This window comes from Sander lucioperca, chromosome 8 (genome assembly GCF_008315115.2).
Source record: "Sander lucioperca isolate FBNREF2018 chromosome 8, SLUC_FBN_1.2, whole genome shotgun sequence".
NCBI classification, from domain to species: Eukaryota; Metazoa; Chordata; class Actinopteri; order Perciformes; family Percidae; genus Sander; species Sander lucioperca.
In genome coordinates, this window is record NC_050180.1 from 644,160 (window position 1) to 665,713 (window position 21,554).

At 42.4% G+C, this 21,554-nt stretch overlaps 1 protein-coding gene across 6 annotated transcripts; it reads left to right on the plus strand.

The window, feature by feature from the left end:
- Positions 1–5,017: 5,017 nt before the first annotated feature.
- LOC116050914 (CMRF35-like molecule 9) lies at positions 5,018–20,219 on the plus strand. Of its 6 annotated transcripts, XM_036004613.1 has the most exons (7): positions 5,018–5,150; positions 6,543–6,893; positions 7,253–7,459; positions 7,743–7,847; positions 10,554–10,591; positions 10,681–10,839; positions 11,488–11,828. In XM_036004613.1, exons 4-7 carry the CDS (start codon positions 7,793–7,795, stop codon positions 11,686–11,688), a joined length of 453 nt encoding a protein of 150 aa, XP_035860506.1. In that variant the 5' UTR covers positions 5,018–5,150; positions 6,543–6,893; positions 7,253–7,459; positions 7,743–7,792; the 3' UTR covers positions 11,689–11,828. The 6 variants fall into 6 exon arrangements, 5 of the variants coding, with proteins under 5 accessions (XP_035860506.1, XP_035860507.1, XP_031156993.1 ...); XM_036004614.1 differs by lacking the exon at positions 6,543–6,893; XR_004898158.1 differs by lacking the exons at positions 7,743–7,847; positions 10,554–10,591; positions 10,681–10,839; positions 11,488–11,828 and adding exons at positions 19,892–20,008; positions 20,091–20,219.
- Positions 20,220–21,554: the final 1,335 nt, after the last annotated feature.

Genomic DNA, 21,554 nt, shown 5'->3' on the forward strand with positions numbered 1-21,554 from the left:
ATCCTCAAAATCAACATTGTCACTGTTCTGATCAGTTCAGTAGTCCTCCTCAGCGTAGGTGTCATCAACGTTCCCATAGCCGCGGGCCACATGATGACCCGTGTTATAACGACAAGGCCCCTCAAGACTTCTGTTTCGCATTCCTTTCGTGGTCGTCGTAGTCAGCATCAATTTTCTCGTAGCCATGGTCCACAGCCTCCTCGTAGCCATGGTCCACACGACGCGGAGCCGTGTTATGATGCCTCTTAAGGCTTCTGTGGATACTGGGACACCGGCGTTGCTCGTTTAGAGGCCCTTTGTGTCCATCGTATTTGTCCTCGCAGTCGTCAGCAGCTTTCTCGTAGTTGTCATGGTCCACACCATGACCAGCGTTGTTATCGTGGACAATGGGACACAGGAGTTGCTCGGACAGTTTCACAGCCCCTAGCGACCTGTGCACTTCATCTACTTGGGGCCGACGTCCTGCTTGCACTCTAGTATTGCGGATGCCCTCATCATCAACCGCGTCAGTGCCGTAATAACGCACCTTACGGTTTCTGTGGGCATTGGGGCCTCTGCAGACATGTGTTTCTATGTGTCTTAGCAACACCCTACCACGATCAGTGCTGCTGCCGCTCTGTGCTCCCACACCCTCAGATGCTTTCATGTCGATGCGGTTCTGTGCTCCTGTAGACCCGGAGAACTCATCTCTCTCCATTTTCCTGATCATCTCGTAGTCGACACAACTCTCGTCCCATTGGCTCAAAAGCTCAGCGATGCCAGTGTAGGATCTCTCCCTCCCGCGAAGCGTGGAAATGATGTATCTGGTGTAGTTCTTGTTTTGGTCGAATGTCGTAGCGAACCGTATTGTCTTTGACTCGCACCAGCAACACGTGAAGGTAAGTTGAACGTTTCAGTGCCTGCCTTCAATGTCCACTTTGTCTTATACGGTCAGGTTAGTACGGCGAGCACACTCACCGCACTAGCAGAAGCCATCCTATTGAAGCAGCCTATGTATTGCACACTGGTGTTCTAAGAGACGCTAACTGTCCCCGGGAACCACTCTGGTGTTGTTTTTCTTTTTTTTTTCTTTTTGTTTTGCGAGCTGTGGTTGTGTTTGTTACTTCGCTTTCACAACGTAGTCAGAAATAAGGCCAATCTAGCGAACAGTCTTGCAAACCAGTCTCTTTTCTGGTTCAGTGAAAACTGCAACTCTGCAAGGTCCTCTTGTACTAACCACTGGGCACCCAGAAGCCGCACTCTCTCCTCGAGTTTGGAGACTGTAGAGGTGTCCATGATGAAGCTGAAATATTCCGTGTAAAGAGGATGAAGCTCGATGAGTAACGCCTGACCGTTCCGTATCTCCCTGGCGTCAATGGCCTTCTCTTGCACACCGTGTACCTCGAAGGAGGCATCCTGTTCTCCGTTTGTGTTGATGGGGAGAGGATACTTGGCGTACAGGTTGTAGAACCTACCCTGGCTCAAAGCTATAGCCTCGCCACATATCCTAATCAGGTTAGCGTGAGCCAAGCCTGACGCCTGCATCGTCTGTCCGCACAGCTCTGGGTTGCTAGTCCACAAGGACAGCGCCACGCGTAGGTTCTGCTGCCTGAGGTAGCGGAACTTGATGTCTTCAGAGAGCCGATCCACGTAGACCAGTCGCCCGTCCGCGGTCAACCAGAATGCTTTCATGTCTTGCTGGTCGGCTATCTCGACGGAACACACCTGGCTGCACAACTCGGCGTTTTCCTGTGTCATCAGTGTTCGGTTTACGTGGCGCAATTCTCGTTCGGTTAACCGCCCCGTTCTGTGTCCCAAGCGCATGGTGTTGCGCCAGAGCACCCCGGAGTAAAGCCAACAGTATCTAAAGTGAATCTTCAGCGGTAACACAAACTCAATTACTGTACTCTCTCGCTCCTTGTCCGTAAGACACATGGAACCGTCTGTGATGCATTCTCTGGGGCATAATATGACGCTCTCGTCGCCCGCGCAGCTCCAGGTGATCTCTGCCATGTACCGATTCGAACGGCTGATTTACAGGGTGTTTGAATATTTCCAAGTCAAGGGCATGAGGATGGAACCCTTTCAGCTAGAGCTCTTCAGGGGTGTGGTGTTGGGTGTCACTAGGAGCCAGTTTGGCGATTCCCTGTTCAAGTATAAGCACGCAAGCAGGCTCAGAATAAACACATGTGCACCACCTTGAGATTGGGCATGGAGAGCGCCATGGAGGAGCTGCAGCAACTGCCGTCCTTCAGACACACGGAGAAGCCCACAACCATTTGCGGTAACCCAGAGAACAGGACCTACAAATTCGACACGGGTTACAAGGGATGGTCTTTTGCCCACTTTTTGTCTTCCAGTAACGATGTGAGTATGACAGTGTGATTATGACTGTAAGTGTCTTATTTGGGCACATACACGTACACCTCTCTTTCTATGTCTATTACTTTTCTATCCTATATTCTGCACTTCCACTGGGTCTGTCCCCGGTACGAGTAAGGTTCCCCTGACCGGTACGTGAGTCTCATCGTGGCCAAAACCGAACACGGGATGACAGTCCGAGCACTTCTCACCAGTGGTGTGAAACATCCGAGTGCAGGTGACACTTCCGACCGTGACTAAGTGTAGACCATAAGTGAGAGGACTGCTGACTCTTTCTCTTTACCGGCCCCCTATATATCTTGCTTACTTTTGCACACTAGTGTGCCCTAGTAAGCCATGGCGTCTGCCTCAAAAGCACGCCAGCTAAAGTCGCCAAGGCCTCCTGCTACATGCTACGTGACCCGAGGGAGCGTCGAGAACGAATGGTACGTTTGGAACACCTCGGCCGTAGCTCTTGTCTTGCACGAGGGTGACTCGCTGTGCATCCGCGTGGTTGCCTCTAGCTTTGAAACTACAACCTGTCACCCTGCACGAGTGCTTCAGAACTTCACTATCGGCGGAATGCAGAGCTCGGTCTGTAAACTGGAGCGGGAGATACATTTCCAGGAGCCGATCGGGGACCTGCAACCGGTGGCTACCCAGGCTGCTCTTGAGGACATGTGCGTGTCTAAGGGTGTCAAGTGTGCAAGCTTTTTAGAGCATTACACACAGAACGCCCAGGACGCGGAACTGAAGCTCGGCGCGCAATTGTGCTCACTGTTTATCGACACGGTAGGTGAGATGCTCGCCAGAAAGTACGAGATCATGCACCACTACCCTTTATTTACCGAGCCTTGGGCCTGCACTACTCCGATCGGGGTAACTCGGAACTCCCAGACACGAGAGACATGACGAGCACAGGAGGGCTACTCGACAGGAGTGTCGAGGCTCATCGGTCTCTCCATGGGATCCCCTTGACGGGGGCCGATCACATCGTGTTCTCTCAGTGGAACTACCCCGACAACAAAGAGGACCAGCCTGTGATGGCACACGAATGCCAAGGGCAGACTGGAGGAGAGGAACCCTCGTCGACTCGTCACGATGAGACGCCACACAATGTCGACGATGTGGACGATTCGGAAAGTCAATCCGCACTGGCTGAGCTGAGCACCAGGCAACCGAGATGTCTTGTGCCCCCTTGTCCCAGGGAAGAAATGGTCACCGTGAACACGTTCAACAACCTCGCGGGGACCCTGACCGATGGACCGAGGGCTTTCCCTTACATCTCTAGTGTGCACACGGGCCGCGATCTGAACTTCAACGACTTGGTCAAGTATTGTCTAACGCGCACCCGTGAGCCCTTGCGCGAGCTACCGTCACGTGAAATGTGGGGCTCTGTCAACCCCGTGCTGCTAATGGAAGACCCCGTAGACCCTGCTACGGGTAAGACGGTGCACCGGTACGCCGTAACATCCAGAGGACACCTGAGCACTATTGTTGCGAACCGAGATGCCAGGCGTTCTCTGTGCTACAACGAGGTGTTTCTACCCGGAAGGCCTGTCAGCAGACTGAACCTGGACGTGGACCTCAAGTGTTGTCGGAAGTGCAACGAGAGATATGCTACCCACGCGGAGCGCTCTGTCAAGCGCAAGGTCTCTGAGGCCTTGAGTACGAGTCTGATCTTAGTGATAGTTGAGTCTCTGCTTAGAATTGCAAAAGTGAAAGGGACCGAGTTGGAGAGCGACCCGCGTCTCAGGAAGCTGGCGAGCGCTGTGGGTAAGATAGCCGTTTACCTCAGGGCTTCCTCAGCCAAGTTGAAACTCAGTCTGAGGATGCTCTGGTATCTGCCGGTAGAACTGTGCGCCTGTGAGGGCATAGAAGAGTACAGACCTTTGCTCGACGAGATGGAGAAGGTCTCTCTCAACTACGTGCTGCTGTCCTACCCGGAGGGCGCAGGATTGTGTGGACTCTGCGACCTCGGTGATGCTATGGTAAGAGGAGGTTGGAACTCCTCGGGGTCCAGGTATCTGAGACTCGACTCGAATTCTGCGAAAAACAGGCGCTCGTCTATCGACAAGGCCCCGTACTCGTTTAGGAAGTGCGTGCGGCTCCCCAACTGCTATAAGGAGGACTCTCATACCAGTGTGATCAACATCCACATATGGAAACAAGAAGCAACATTAGAGGTACGGGACTCATGGACTACTGACCAATCAGAGCAGACTGGGCTTTTTCAGGAGGGAGGGGCTTAAAGAGACAGGCACTCCTACAGAGCATGTCAGACAGAGGGGGAATACAGGAGCAGCATTGGCATTATGAGAAAAATAAAGTGTTTTTTGATCATTAAAGCATGCAAACATGTTCTAGTGAACCACAAAATACAAGAATGAACTGAAAATGCTATACAATAGGTCCACTTTAAAAACATCTTGAAACGAGTAGATTTTTTGGAAATAGGTTAAACTTGCAGAAAAATTACAAAATAACAAAACATATTTAAAAAGATGGAGATTTTTTTTGGTGTAGACAGAAATATTTAACTATAAATCGAGGAATCTCTGTGCGTTTTAGCAGTGTAGACAGAAATATGACATTAATGCCTCTTTAAGTTCCAACCAGGAACCAGAAAGACTTAAAGAAGGGAGGAGAGTAGAGGGGGGGAGGGGGTGGGTGTTTGGAGGAGGGACTCCATCATTTAGAGAAGTGAACAGTTCCTGGTTTACCAGTGAAGAAGAAAGAGAGGCAGCGTTAAACCATCAGATCCTCCAACATGAACGTCTGTCAGTCTCTGATCTGCTTCTTCTTCCTCAGTGAGTAAACTCAGCTTCTGGTTCTATCATTCTGTCACTTTTTACTGCATTCTGTTTCTTTATCTTCTTTCTTTATCTACAGTCGCTCACTTCATCTTTGCAGCAGAAGGGAAACAGTTTCTCATGAGTGGACTCTGTCACAACACATCTTTTGTTAACCCAAAACCATGTTGGTTTCTGTGGTTAAACAGGATGTGATGAGTGGTGACAGTCATACTTAGACCTTTTACTCTGAATAACAGTAGAAATACAGAGTGAAAAAAAATAGTATTACCATCAAAATGTACTTAAGGTACCAGAAGTTTGTAATTTTATTTTGATTAGGACAATGCACATTAATCAACATTTCTGTAAGTGCACCAGTGTAATGTTTAACTGTAGTCCTAGTATGCATGTCTTTATGGTGGGAAGAAACTGGAGAACCCAGACAAAACCCATGCAAACACAGGGAAAATATGCAAACTCCACACACACACGGAACAACCTGGATTCAAACCAAGAACCTTCTTGCTGTGAGGCAGAACTGCTAACCTCTGAGCCACCGTGTTTCCTGTGAAAGTTCTCACTATGCAGAATGGCCAATTTCATAATAATGCAGATTATAATATAATTATTGATGCATTTATGTGTTCATCACGTTAATATTGCAGCTGGGAAAAGGTGGAGCTCAATTTAAATACTTTACATACTGCTGGGTATTAGTTCCCTTTTTATTTTTTATTAATCTAATTCACGTTTGACCTGTGCCTGTTGTTCTGCTGTACTTGCTTTCTAAGCAACCCAATGCCCTGCAGTTATTAATGTTGTATTATGACAGTAACAGAGGAAATAGTTCTGCTGTTTCACCATGACTACAGTTTGTTGTAGCTTCACATCACAGGAAACTACAGATCTAAACATAGAGGTTCACAGAGAGAAAGGAAGGGAGGAAAGAGGAAGGAAGGTGATCAACTCACCAGTAAAGGCTCTGACTTTATGTTTTCTTTTAATAATGAGATGAGATGACACTCATTGATTTTCTGTGAGGCTCAACAAACTTGTAACCCGTGCTGCCTCTAGAACTGACCTCCCATTCTGTCTAAACACAGTAATGTTTCCATGTTTCATTATTGTTGACTGAATCTCTTCATTGCTTTTTGAGTTGTTTTTATTCTCTGGGGAACATAAAATCAGATTTAGACTGTGAGATTATTTTAATGCTTGAAATCTGAAAGAATCCAGATCTCTGTTGTTTTAAACTGTTACCCCTCAGTCACAGACTGGTTGAACTGGGCAGCGCCCAGTATGACTGTGGGGATCTATGTATGATTTATGGAAATGTGAAACAAATCAGACTGCAACATCTTACAGGAAGTACAGATAGTAACTATTGATTGTTATTCTTTTCAACAGCACTGCAGGATGGAAACATTGGTCTCATCAATGCAGAAATCATCAAGAGTACAGGAACTGAAGGAGGAAACATCACAGTTAGATGCTCCTTCACTTTCTCTGGAAAGAGGAGGATCTTCTGTAAGGATGAATGTAAAGAAGGAGAAATTCTCATTGAGACAGAAGAGGACACAGCTCAGAGAGGCAGATACAGCATCAGATATGATGGAGGAATTTTTCCATTGTTTGAGACAGTTCTGTATGTGAGCATCAGAAACCTAACTCAGTCTGACTCAGGACGGTACAGATGTGGTTTGGACAGATCTTTCTTCCCATCATCATACCAGGAGATTGAGATCCGAGTTACAGATGGTGAGTTTCTACTGAGAGTCATGTTATTAACTGTTCACTGACAGCTGCTGGTGTTTCTAATAACTCAACATGTTTAGTCTAACAGTTAGAGCTGCATATTTTCATCATTGTGAACTCTGATAAATGCTCCTTTAACAGTTGATGTGTAAAATATGTGATAAACTCAGACGGTCCCACACTGCAGCTGATTGGAATCTTGTTGCACCAAACCCATTGATGACCTTCTGCATTTAGCTGTGTGATTAAAACACATGGATGTTAACACAGAGTTCTCTGCAGGGAGCATCTGATCATCACCACTTCTTTGGATCTCTACAATCACTATCTGACTGTTTCATTGTGTTTTTAATGTTTCACAGCTCCAACCTCTCCTCTCAGACCTTCTTCACCATCAGTCCCATCGGCCTCCACACTGATGACATCACAGAGTTTAAGCTCCACACCTTCATCAGCCTCCACACTGATGACATCACAGAGTTTAAGCTCCACACCTTCATCAGCCTCCCCTGAAGCCAGTAAGCAGCCTTAACGGAAACACACAACACCAGCTGCAACTGCAGCTCCCGGTACATTTACTTTGTTGTTTGTATGTGAATATACTGTTATTGCAAATACATGGATGTGTATGCATGCATGCATAGAACTTATATTCGTTGTTGATGTAAATGTTATAAAATGGTTATAAAGTATTGATTTAAAAATATTAAGTTGATGTTACTATTAGTTGGACAACACAGCATGAATGATCTCTCAGGTCCCTCATGAACCTTGGAGTCCAGTTTATGCTGCCAGATATATTTAATAATGAACCAGGAAGTGTAAAACCAACGTGTTCTTCTGCTCAAACAGCCTCAAGTACTCTGCTGTATGTGGGTCTGACTCTGGTCGTCTTCTTCATCATGTTATCAGTAGCTTTGCTGATTTTCTGCAGGATGAGGTCCAGGAAACCCAAAGGTGAGACTACAGGAAACACACACACACACACACACACACACACACACACACACACACACACACACGTCACCCGCTATTTCAGTTGAAGAAGTCATATCACAACCATTAACACACTAAAGAAACAATCAAATTTGAAAAAGGCTCTCCATCTCGGGCATTGTGGATGTTCATATTGCGCAACTGCGGCCTGGGCGACGGAGGGTCTTTTGTAACAACGTAGACGGGGTCTCCTAGACTGCATTGCAATGATTGGTTACAGTCCCCCGAAGTGCTTATACTCCGGTTCAGGAGACATTTCCAAAGATTAGACTAATCTACAACAACAGAGCGAGACAGAAGAGAGGAGGTCCATTCTTGGAGACGCTTTAAAGGGGTGATAGAATGATTATATAGGGTATTTCACACTGTTCCTTAAGGTCACCTAATAGGGTGTGTAACATTGGTTGGGCTGAAAATGGGCCAAAAAAATGGAAAAAATTCTGCCTTATATGGTATGCTCATGAATATTTAGATGTGCTGCACGCTGATTGGTTGCGCACACACACACACACACACACACACACACACACACACACACACACACACACACACACACTAACCCTAACTACAGACATGTACAAACACGCCCGGCCGCCACTGGCTTCAAACTTCATTTCGGCCCCGAAACATAAACTCATCAACCAATGTTACTGTACAAAGCACTAGATACAGAGTTTCGTTAGTTTATTCATCCTCCAGTGTGTCGCGCACACACACACACACACACCAATGCTTTCGACACTGTGTTCCCCGAGGATCCATGTTGGAAAAAAAAAGTTAACGTACCGTGAACCACCGCCAGCAGGCAGCTCCTGCGCACCGCCCATTGCGAGTCCACTGCGCCGCTGCATTAAATCCATATGTCCCGCTCCATTGTCCAATATCTACTCCTTCTAAACACTTTTTTTCTGGGCCACTTTTCCATATCTCCTGAGAGAGCTCCAACCAGCGTGCAGCGGGGTTTGAAGGTGTACAGTCTGGGAAGCAAGCCAGCGATCCGGGCAGGCACTGGCCTCTCCCACGTCATACTGTGGAGCTTCTGAAGTCCGAAACAGTCATAATAAATTTGCAATTAACCATCAATTTTCGTAAAAAGGCCCATATTTGAGCTCTACATAGTTGATTTCTGGCATAAAAAAGTCTCAGAAGTGAATTTAGTAATGAAATATCGGACAAACAATGAATAACATTTCTAACATCTGCGCGACCTAGATTCACAAGAAAAACTGATCCCAGATCAGTGGGCTATGTAAATGTTGGGGCGTGACAAACGTAGAAGTTAGAGCCAAATAAGGTAGGAGTTGAGGAGTTGACGTCAACTTTTAGCTTTGTTGAGATTTGCCTGTTTTCAGCAGCAGTTTCAAAATGTGAGATTTGCATAGGAAAGAGTTGTCAATGGGATTTTGAGCTTCTATGTATGTCCTATTTACCCACCGAACTGTTGTTATTCAACTATGACAAGCAGTGGCGGTTTTTGGCACGGGCGAAACGGGCAGCCGCCCGGGGCGCATGTTTTTTATGGCACGAGCACTTAAAAAAAAAAAAAAAATCCTCGAAGTGGTTTTCTACAGTATTATCTATCATTTCACCGTGTGGGGAATTGGCAAATTTGCGCCCCTGCTTGCTGAGAAGGTGCCGTGCGCACACTGCACAGAGAAGCTGTGTGCGAAGGGGAAAGGGGATTGGGGAGCGGGGGACAGATCTCCTCTGGGTCGAACGGGTTGCTGTGCATAGGCACCGATACCGTTGGTGCTCCTCTAATACTGAGCACCCACGAAGCTGATCGCAGTTATGTGTCAGTTACACTTTTCATCTCAATCCTATCCTGAGTTGAAAGATCCTTGCCTACTTTACGGTTTTATTATCGAGTTGCTAGGCGTATGTGTTCGTGCCGGCCGTCTGAAATGCAAACATTTTTTGACTACTTTTTTTTTTATATTCCATATTCCATATTATTTTGTATATATTTTTATATATATATATATATATATATATATATATATATATATACATATATTTATATATATTATAATAACAACATAAGTAAAAGAAAATTATATTTCTCAATTGCGCAAATCTTTCATTAGAACATTTGAAAAACACACTTAAGAGAATTCAGCTATTCTGCACAAAATATGACAGTATAAGTTATCAGAACTTAACATAAATATACACTATAATATAGTAATTTTGCAAAATTCTGGGGGGGGGGGTGCGCTCGAAGGGGGTCTCGCCCTGGGTGTAATTCAATGTAGAACCGCCCCTGATGACAAGGTAAACTTGGTTTTGCATTCTATCACCCCTTTAACCTCAGTCAGTAATGAACGACCAGAGGTTCACAGGGGCCGTCCACACTGTCCAGACCGCAAAAACAATCTCTTTAATACCAAGGGGAGGGCCAACAGTCTCAAAGGGAGGGACTCACATGCACTAACAAGCACGCGGCCGACCCGGCTACCAAAACAAAGAACAGAGAAACTCTGATAACAACTCACACTGTGACTTCATTTTGTAGTTGTTTGCTGCTTTATTAATGTTTTAAATCTCATATATAGAACCTTTAAGGTCTGCCCAGAAAGTTTAGAAAGCTCTTTTTTTAAATGAAGTCACAAAAGGTTTTTTAAAGTCATCTCTTTATTCTAATCTTCTGAACTGCATGTTTTTCAGAACCTCCTCTGGAAACTGAGTACTCTAATGTCACAAAGGTGAGTTTGGGTTCATCTGGACATCTCAGCATCATTAGTGTTTGAGAAACCAGCTGATATTAATACAAAGCCCTGTTCTCTTCCTGCAGGCCAACAGAGTGTATGAGGAGATCAGAGAGGACAGACAGAGCACATCTCCTCATGTAGAAGTGTCTACAGTTTACACTTACGCCAAATACACCAAACCAGATGGAGTGGAAACCACAGAGGAGTACAGCTTAGTCACTGCACCCACTTCTCAGAAGAAAGTAAGTCAAAAGTCTGGTAGGGTTTTAGGTTTTAGTAAACACCTTCAGGCTGCAGGTGATAGGTACTAGTTTTTATTTACACAGCTGTTTCTCTATCCCTAGCACCTACCTATCTTTGGTGATCATAAGTCATGTAATAATGTTCATTTGCCTTTTCATGTTTGGATGCAGGCTTTGAGACGTTACAAATGAAAGTGTTATTGTACAGCAAAGGACTTTGTTTTTTTGTAGTGTCAGAATAGAGAGAAGATTGTGGACGGTTTTAAATGAACTTAATGTTTTCAAAATTAAAAGGAAATCCAGTTATTTACTCAGAGAATGTTACGATAAATCAATATAGTTGGAGGAGGACTTCCGTCTGTCTATTTTGTTCATCGAGAGAGAAAAGCAACCTATTGAGGAACAGGAACCAGGCCAGTTTGTGATTATACTGTACTGTATCTAAAGCCATTGAGGAAGAGGAAGTGTGAACAGAGAGAGGGAGGAAAAGGTGTGGCACTGATACAGATATTTATGGTAAACAATAGATTCAGAGATAAAACCCTGTGAACAGTTTACATGAAGCAGCTCACGCTGAAATGATGCTCTTGTGAAGAAACAGGCGAGTAAAGTCAGGAGATAAAGTTTGAGCTTTGTGTTTTCTTGCAGACTGAAGACGACCGGAGTGACCTCACCTACTCTGAGCTGGATGTTCCCAACGATACAGCTGCCTCGCTGCACAGCGCCCCCTGTGGTGACGCAGATAACGTGGTCTACTCTGTTCCTCGGGTAGAAGCCAGCTCGGCCGGCAGCCACGCCCAAGACGCTTCACCTCCTCTGTACTCTACTGTTACTTTACATCAGCTGTAGCTTCAACACTGTCAGCGCCACATTTACTCTCTCAGGAGCCAACAGGGGACACAAAGTGATTTGAATGAGTCACATTCACTCAAAGAAATCTGAAAACTATGTCAGTTACAGCTCACATTATGTTTTTTTTTTTTTTTTTGAAGATGAAATTATTATATTATATTAGTATATGTTCTTATAGCAGTTATATATTTTATTATTATATACTGTATTTATTCTGTATTTTTCAAACTATAGTGGATGTGTTTAGGTGCTGAATCCAGTCATCATGAGAACAATGGCCTGTACAATGCTAAATTCCTGATCTTCTGATACCTAATATTCAATGGTAATTTACATATTTATGAACTTTGTATGACTTGTTGTTGCATGCATTGCCTGGGCGACAGAGAGGAAAGACAGAGAGCTGCAGGAAGAGGTCTCACTCTACTTCAAATTCTGGCATTTTTTCTTTTCTTTCTGCCCCCTGCAGCTTTAATCTCTCATATAATTTAAAGAGGTATGAAAGCATAACATGTTTATTTCTGCTGTAAAGGTGGACATTTTAACATGGGGCTTGTTTTTGGAGCCAGCCTCCACGTTGGCTTCATGTCTCAGCCCCGCAGGTTTCTGCTTGGTAAACACTGAAGGGGCCGCTGATTTCTTCGTCTCACCGTTACCTGAAATAATAACATGCATTTTTAATGCAGGTCTGTTTTCAGTCTGAACGCTTGCTAAGGCTTCAACACTTGAATTATGAGAGGACATTTAGGGATTACACTGTACCAATTGTTACTGCAGAGTTTCTATAGACACAAAGCTGTAACAACTTTTATAATAATAATAAATCATATTCTTCATGTTGCATAAAGTATCAGTTTTCTACAGGAAAATAAAAATAAAAAAATGAAACATATCAGCCGCCATTTAGTTTATTTTCAATTAAAACACAATGCCTAAACGGATTTCTGAAAAAAAGTTGATCATTTGAAGCTGGTTAAACTGGTAGATAAAAAAAGAATAAACATAAAAGACTCAACATAAGACTCAAAAATGTGTTAACAAGGTAGAGATTTTATAGTCATACAGTGATTTTACAAAAATATAACTTCCCACTTTTAGTTTCTAGTTTTAATGTAAAATCAGACATAAACTCGCAGATTAAAGAAAACACTTAATAAAGAATAAAGAACGGAGGAGAGTAGAGGAGGGTGTGATGTGTTTGGAGGAGGAACTCCATCATTTAGAGAAGTGAACAGTTCCTGGTTTACCAGTGAAGAAGAAAGAGAGGCAGCGTTAAACCATCAGATCCTCCAACATGAACGTCTGTCAGTCTCTGATCTGCTTCTTCTTCCTCAGTGAGTAAACTCAGCTTCTACTGTCTCTTCATTATGTCATTTATTTATTATTTCTTTATCTACAGTGGGTCGGTTCAACTTTATTTATTTTATTTATTTATTACGGGGACAGTGCATATTAATAAACATTTCTTTAGCCAGAAGGCTATTTTTCATCAGCAGTGCCTAGACAGATGGTAAAAGTCACCCTAAAAGAAAGTAAAATTACATATTTACATAACATTATAACAATTACAATATATTTAGTAAAAAGTACTACTAAGCTAAATTATACAATAGAAACATAGCAGACCAACAATCAGACAAACATTGCAGCAGAAGGGAAACAGTTTGTTATTGGTGGACTGTGTTTCATCACCTCTTGTCTCAGTCTAACAACATGTTGGTTTGTGGTCAAACAGGATGTTCAGAGTTGGTATGAGTCTCTTTAAAATGTAGTTCTTTAAAAGTTATCTACTCCATTTAACAATGACAATCAACCAGTCAACTCTTGATCTCCTGTACTTGTAGTTTTAGAGTAGATTTATATAGTTCTGTCAGGTCCATAACGTCAAGAACAACACAGACAATAAAAGCTTTAAGAATTTATTGAATAAATTATGAATTAAATTTGGCGATATGGCTCTGTTCAGAGGAGTCCCCTGACCTTTCATGAGCACCATGAAAAAGCAGTGAATCAGGGGACAGCAGCAGCATTAGGGGACGCTCACACAGTTTAATACTGGGAGATCTAAACTATTCCCCCATATGAACAGAGCAGCAACAATGACATAGAAGCAAATGCCACGTTATACACGACAAGGTGGAGCAGGGAGGAGGGGGGTAGCAAAAAGTGTGCAGCAAGCATTTGGAGCAAACTAAAGCAGCAGTAGGAACAAGCTAAAGTAGCAGCATTTAGGAGCAGATAAGGCAGCAAGCAGAAGGAGCTAACTGAATCAGCTTAAGTAGCGCACCCTGTTGAGTGTAGCCATTTAGCAGCGAGGGGAGTGACCAGCTGATGCGCTAATGCAGATCAGCTGCTGCAACTTAGCTGATGCAGATCAGCTGATGAGACCGTGTTGTTGACCAACAGTGTTGGGAGTAACGCGTTACAAAAGTAACGCAATTACAGTAATGTATTCCTTTTTGCTGTAACGCAGTAATATAACGCATTACTAATTAAATTTCGGTAATATTATACTCGTTACAATCTCAGTAACGCGAGTTACAATGCATTTTAACGCAACATTTAGTGGTGCATTGGTTTTTTTAAGAATTCACCAACACCACGACACATTTCTTCACAAGAAAAAAAAAGCCGTATTATTTTCCTGTTGCTGTCAGAACGCTGGTCAGAACCAGAACCAGAGACGGTACGGACAACATGTATGTCCCAACAGGTGACGGTACGTCAGCGGCTGACAGATATAAACATGTCGGGAATTAATGTTGAGGGTTGCTACACGTAAATATCATTGCATTTTTATCAGCCGTGGAGAGTAACTATGCCTGTAGTGGAATGGCTTCGAATGACGACCAAAAGCGCTTGTCTTTTACTGTGACCATTTACTGTTCAATATGTTGCAGTTTTACAAACAAGAAAGTGAACAACTTGAGTCTGACGGACATGTTGCATCTCAGTAAGCTAGCAAGAGCAGGCTACACAACAGACAACTTCCGTGTAGCCTACTTCAAAATAAAAGCACTTCCTGTGACGGTTCGCAGTAAAACTAAATTACTGTTAAATAAGGTTGTGTAGGCTACCTTTTCACATATCAGCTGTAAATCACGTACTGTAAATAATGTTAATAGTGAGTTTTAATCACACTATAATTGAACATTTCCTTTAGAGTGTTTTAACCTAAACAACATGAATTTCTTATTGAAGTGCTATAAACAAACATTTTACAACAATGCCGTACTTTTAATTGAGTATTTTCATTTTCTCCTACTTGCCTATTATACGTTTTACTTATCTATTTTGTATAGCTTTAGTTACTTTGCATATTTATATTAATTATACAAAATATGAATAATCTATGATGTATTAAAGTGGATAAAGAGGAGACTTTATTGATCCGGTGGTGAAATTCACAAGCTAGCTGCCAAATCAAACTTCCCCTGTTATTTTGGTGAAAGTAACTCAAAAGTAATGCAAAAGTAGTGTAACGCATTACAATTCAGAGACAGTAATATTGTAATATAACTAATTACTCTCAAATGACAGTAACTAGTAATCTATAATGTATTACATTTTGGAAGTAACTTGCCCAACACTGTTGACCAATAGCGGTTAGCAGCGTCTTGACTACCTGGCCTGCCAGAACTGATGCTGACGCTCAATTTTAGACTGTTTAGTAGTTATATAATAGTGTTCACCTTTTTAGAGCGGTAGAGAGAAAATAATGATTTTAAATGATTTTATTTGAACCAGCTCCAAAAGAACAAGTGCAGCAGTAAACATGAACACACACACACACAGACACACACTCAGACACACACACACACACACACACACACACACACACACACACACACACACACATATGTAATATGATATTGAACAAAATGCTTGGTTCATAGTTTCACATTTTGTCTTAATAAAACATTTTTAAATGTTGCTTTTGATCCTGTTTGTTATGATTGTTTGATATTTGAGGGTTATTTTAGAGCTGAGGATGGATGTTGAGAGCCAATCAGCAACATCATTTTCATATAAGAAGTGGTGAAGTAGAAGAAAAAACTAAAATGCACTTAAATAAATATGTACTAATATATAAAATAAAATGTTTCATAGGTTTACATTTTGTCTAAATAACATTTATAACTTTTCTTTTTCATATCTTATAGGACAGTACAATTTCTTACATGTTTTGTTCTGCTATTTTAGGGACTGTAAACTAATTATTTTGGTGGGAGGGAGGCTGAATCTTATATTCCTAAAAAGCCCTTTGCAGCCTTTTCAGTATTTTCTTTGGACCCTCCTGTTGACTGAGGAAAAAAGTTCATTACCCTCTCAACATTTTATAAAAACAATATATTTAAGGCAAACATTAAAAAACAGTAAAACTGCAGCTACTCTCTATTGTTGGATAACGAGATGCTAAATGGTTTGGCATGTTACCGTGGCGACGACTCTGTTGGTGCTGATGGAATCGAGCACCTCAATATATTTTAGCCAGAATAAATGAGAAAAATATAATCATGAGATGAGTAAAAGATAAGACACCCTCCCCTGCTCTCCTAAATAATATAGACTACACTCCCCAAGCAGAAATGAACACATACCTCTCCCCGTTTCCTGACCCCTCTCCCCCATGATTATTATGGGACTACGATTTTATGTATTGGTGTGTTGAAGAAGGTTTTCCACTCTAGTGTAGTCTGTTGCTTAGCTCTGAGTCCCTATGTTTGTTCACCCAGCAGTTTTCATTGGATTAGGGTGGCACCTAAATCATGGTTGCAGCGTTTGCCGTGGTCCTGCTCCACGCCCTGCTACACCCTGCTACACCCTGCTACGCCCTGCAGTGCCCTGCTATGCCCTGCTACATCCTGCTAGGTCCTGCTATGCCCTGCTACACCCTGCTATCCCCTGCAGTGCCCTGCTATGCCCTGCTACATCCTGCTACGTCCTGCTATGCCCTGCTAGGTCCTGCTATGCCCTGCAGTGCCCTGCTACGTCCTGTAATGCCCTGCTACATCCTGCTATGCCCTGCTACGTCCTGTAACGCCCTGCAGTGTCCTGCTATGTCCTGCTCCATCCTGCTTCACCCTGCAGTGCCCTGCTACGCCATGAACTACTACAACTACTATTTCTAGTCATAGTTCCATTATCTTTATTGTGACTTTTATTGCCACTGTTCATCACACCCCCAACCGGCACCGTCAGACACTACCTACCAAGAGCCTGGGTCTGTCCCAGGTTTCTTCCTAAAAGGAAGTTTTCCTCACAACCTGAGGTTTCTCCCTAAAAGGGAGTTTTTCCTTACCACTGTCGCACTAAATGCTTGCTCTTGGGGGAATTATTGGAATTGTTGGGTCTTTGTAAATTATAGAGTGTGGTCTAGACCTACTCTGTCTGTAAAGTGTCTTGAGATAACTGTTGTTATGATTTGATACTATAAATAAAATTGAATTGAATTGAAATTGAATTGGTTGGAGACATATTTAAACCTCTGCCTACAACTCCAGTTTGTTCAGTAATTCCAATATGTCTGGTGGTGATGTGAACATTGACGGTTCTCACCCCGGTTTAAGAAACAACCAATCAGAGCTTTGGAAGCGGGATTAACAATAAAAATGTCATCTTCCTTCACAGGCCAAAATAAAGTTCTGTGTGAACAATGTTTGGATGAGCAGCGTGAGTTTGTAATAACTGACCAGTGGTGGGTCAGTGGGATGTAAGAAGTTAAGGTTCAGTGTTTCACAGAGGAAAATAAAATGACAAAAGATAAAACAAAAAGCGTTTGTTTGAACTCTGTAGCTCCATCTGCCCCGAGTGGAGCTGCTATCTGACTACAGCTGCAGATAGTTGAGAAGAAAATCAATCTTTTGAAAACAATCAGACAAGTTATGATCAATCAAAATCAATCGGCATAAAGAATTTCTTTTCATTAACATAACTCTCACTCAATTATGTTTATGCTTATCATCATATGTATTATTCGTACCGGTTTGATAGTTTGTGTTGATTTGCTACAAACAAACAAACAAACAAACAAACTTTCTGTCCTTCTGACTGTGTCTGATGTGTTTTGAGGCAGATTCATAAAGCCCAGGATAAACTCAAACTTTGACTTTGTATGTAATCGTGCTGCCTCTAGAACTGACCTCCCATTCTGTCTAAACACAGTAATGTTTCCATGTTTCATTATTGTTGACTGAATCACTTCATTGCTTTTTGAGTTGTTTTTATTCTCTGGGGAACATTAAATCAGAGTCAGACTGTGAGATTATTTTAATGCTTGAAATCTGAAAGAATCCAGATCTCTGTTGTTTTAAACTGTTACCCCTCAGTCACAGACTGGTTGAACTGGGCAGCTCCCAGTATGACTGTGGGGATCTATGTATGATTTATGGAAATGTGAAACAAATCAGACTGCAACATCTTACAGGAAGTACAGATAGTAACTATTGATTGTTATTCTTTTCAACAGCACTGCAGGATGGAAACATTGGTCTCATCAATGCAGAAATCATCAAGAGTACAGGAACTGAAGGAGGAAACATCACAGTTAGATGCTCCTTCATTTTCTCTGGAAAGAGGAGAATGTCTGTAAGGACGAATGTAAACATGATGGAGACATTCTCATTGACACAGAAGAGGACACAGCTCAGAGAGGCAGATACAGCATTGAATATAAAAATTCAATATTTTCTAAAACATATCTGTATGTGAGCATCAGAAACCTGACTCATTCTGACTCAGGACGGTACAGATGTGGTTTGGTCAGATCTTTCCCATTCTCACCATCATACCAGGAGATTGAGATCCGAGTTACAGATGGTGAGTTTCTACTGAGAGTCATGTTATTAACTGTTCACTGACAGCTGCTGGTGTTTCTAATAACTCAACATGTTTAGTCTAACAGTTGTATTAAGAGCTGCATATTTTCATCATTGAGAACTCTGATAAATGCTCCTTTAACAGTTGATGTGTAAAATATGTGATAAACTCAGACGGTCCCACACTGCAGCTGATTGGAATCTTGTTGCACCAAACCCATTGATGACCTTCTGCATTTAGCTGTGTGATTAAAACACATGGATGTTAACACAGAGTTCTCTGCAGGGAGCATCTGATCATCACCACTTCTTTGGATCTCTACAATCACTATCTGACTGTTTCATTGTGTTTTTAATGTTTCACAGCTCCAACCTCTCCTCTCAGACCTTCTTCACCATCAGTCCCAACAGCCTCCACACTGATGACATCACAGAGTTTAAGCTCCACACCTTCATCAGCCTCCACACTGATGACATCACAGAGTTTAAGCTCCACACCTTCATCAGCCTCCCCTGAAGCCAGTAAGCAGCCTCGACAGATCTGTATGTGAATATACTGTTATTACAAATACATGGATGTGTATGCTTGTATGCATAGAACTTATATTTGTTGTTGGTTTAAATGTCATAAAATGGTTATAAAGTATTGATTTAAACATATTAAGTTGATGTTACTATTACTTGGACAACACAGCATGAATGATCTCTCAGGTCCCTTCTTCACCATCAGTCCCATCGCACTCCACACTGATGACATCACAGACAACATCTTCTCCTGTTCCCCGCATTAACTTTATTTGGAGTGAGTGTTAAAGAGGGCTGGGGAGAAGGGGTTAACAGTAGCAAGTTTTAAATTAGAAATGAGTCAAGTTATTGGTTGCATTTGAAGCAGGAAGTATTACATCCAATCACAGTAATGGTGTTAATGCATGAATCAGACAATACACAGGCAATTTAGCAATATCCCTGCAGTTGGGGTCTTGACCGGTCTTGAAATGAAATCCAGAGTGCCCTTAATGGAGACCGATACAAAACCGAGTAAGAATGCAGTCGATTCCAAAATGAGACTGAGACCTTTAAAAAGGGTCTCTGGACCGGTCTTGGTCTTGAGTACTACAACACTGGAGTGGAGTTTATATTGTTAATGCATTAGTGTTGTTGCCATGGTGATGTTTACCAGACAGCGTCAGGCTATTTCATTTATGGGGGTTAATAATACTTGTTGCAGCTGCCTTGGTGTCCATGCAGCTCTTTTGATTTACTGTTGGTCGGTCTCTCTCTCTCTCTCTCTCTCTCTCTCTCTCTCTCTCTCTCTCTCTCTCTCTCTCTCTCTCTCTCTCTCTCTCTCTCTCTCTCTATCTCTCCTGTCATCTCTCCTCCAGATCTCCCCCTGGTTTTGGGTGTGTGTGTCCCTGTGGTGGTGGTGGTGGTGGTGGTGTTGGTGCTGCTGGCTGCTGTTCTGCTGCTCTTCTACAAAAAGAGGATTAAGCACTCTGATGGTGAGTTATCTTTCAGTATTATCTGCACCGTTTTAATAATTACTCATTCAATATAGAGAGAAATACTTTGTCTGTTCCTCAGGTTCAAACAAGAGAGGAAACACAGACATCATCAGGACTGAGGTGACTTTCTCTAACTCATCTATCTTTGTTAACTCTCACTGTTAGCTTTTAATATGGCTGCTGATGCACTGTGAGAAGGAAAGGAAACAACAGTTGAATCGCACAGTTTGCAAAACATTTCTTCACACGTTCTGTAAAACTACAATCCAATATGTTAAATTCAAGTATGTGCATGTGCACTACCAACAGTAATACATAAAGTAAGTACATGTTGTCTGAGAGGCAATGAGTGGAAAGGCGTGAATATTTAGCATCTTAAACATTTTATTTGTGTAGTGATGCTCCACTAACGTCTGAAATAGATAAATGTTTGTTACCCTGGGGTCTGGAAACAAGTTATGAACACCCCTTGGACATTATTATCAGAGCACAGTTGCTTTTTTTTTTTTTTAATCCAGCATATCATATATATATAATAAAGCAACATGCTGATCCATTTGGAGACATGTTTCTGTCCACCTGAATGAAACAAACAGCAGACAGACACAGTTAGAGGCTGGTAAACATAGTGGAACATGTATCCTCTAAAGAACCAATATTTTCTTCAGATGTTTTTTAAGATGAAAACTGAGCCAAAATCAGAGTGAATATTAAACCTGCAGCTTATTCCACTGTGCTAAAAACATCCAATATGAGATATGTTTGCTCTTCACTGAGAACAGCTGTGGTCAGCTGGGTGTCACAACAGCTGTAATGAATTAATAGTAGGGCTGTCAAACGATACATTTTTTTAATCGCAATTAATCTGCTGAAGTTCTATAGTTAATCGCATATTTTATCACATGATTAAAATTCTATTATTTTGCATTTCAGAACTCTTTTTAAGTACATATTAACAATGGAAAGCAATTTTTACCAGTGTATCTTGATTGGGAATCAAATTAATGCAAAGAAAGTTACTTTATGAACTTGACTTTTTATTTGTATGTGTTTAGTATTTATTTACTGTAAACAAAAGAAAAATGTGTGAATCTGTTATTATTGCACAATTCCTCCAAGTACCTAACTAAAAAAACCATATCCTTACCAGAGTCAATATAGTGTTTAGTAACTCCTAAATAATGTTGATTACTCACTGACGTCCAGTGATCACTGGTTAATGAGACAGCGTTTCCAGCACCTTGCAGCAGTTCCAGTTGGGCTGCTTTCTCTGTGTCATACAGGCTGTGTGTGCGTGAAACTACTGTCCCCCTCGACGGCAGTGTATAAAACGGGTCAGAACATGCCAACTGTAGTACGTCTTTAAGACCCGAGTCTTCTATGATGCTGACAGGTCTGCAGTTAGTTGCCACCCATTTCGCAAGAGCTGTAGTAATTTTTTGGGATTTGGTTTCATCCACAGGTCGGCAAGTAGCACTCTCCAAAATAGTGCTTTGCCTGAGTGGGTAGCATGCTAGTTGGTAGCATCAACCTGAGTCACGTT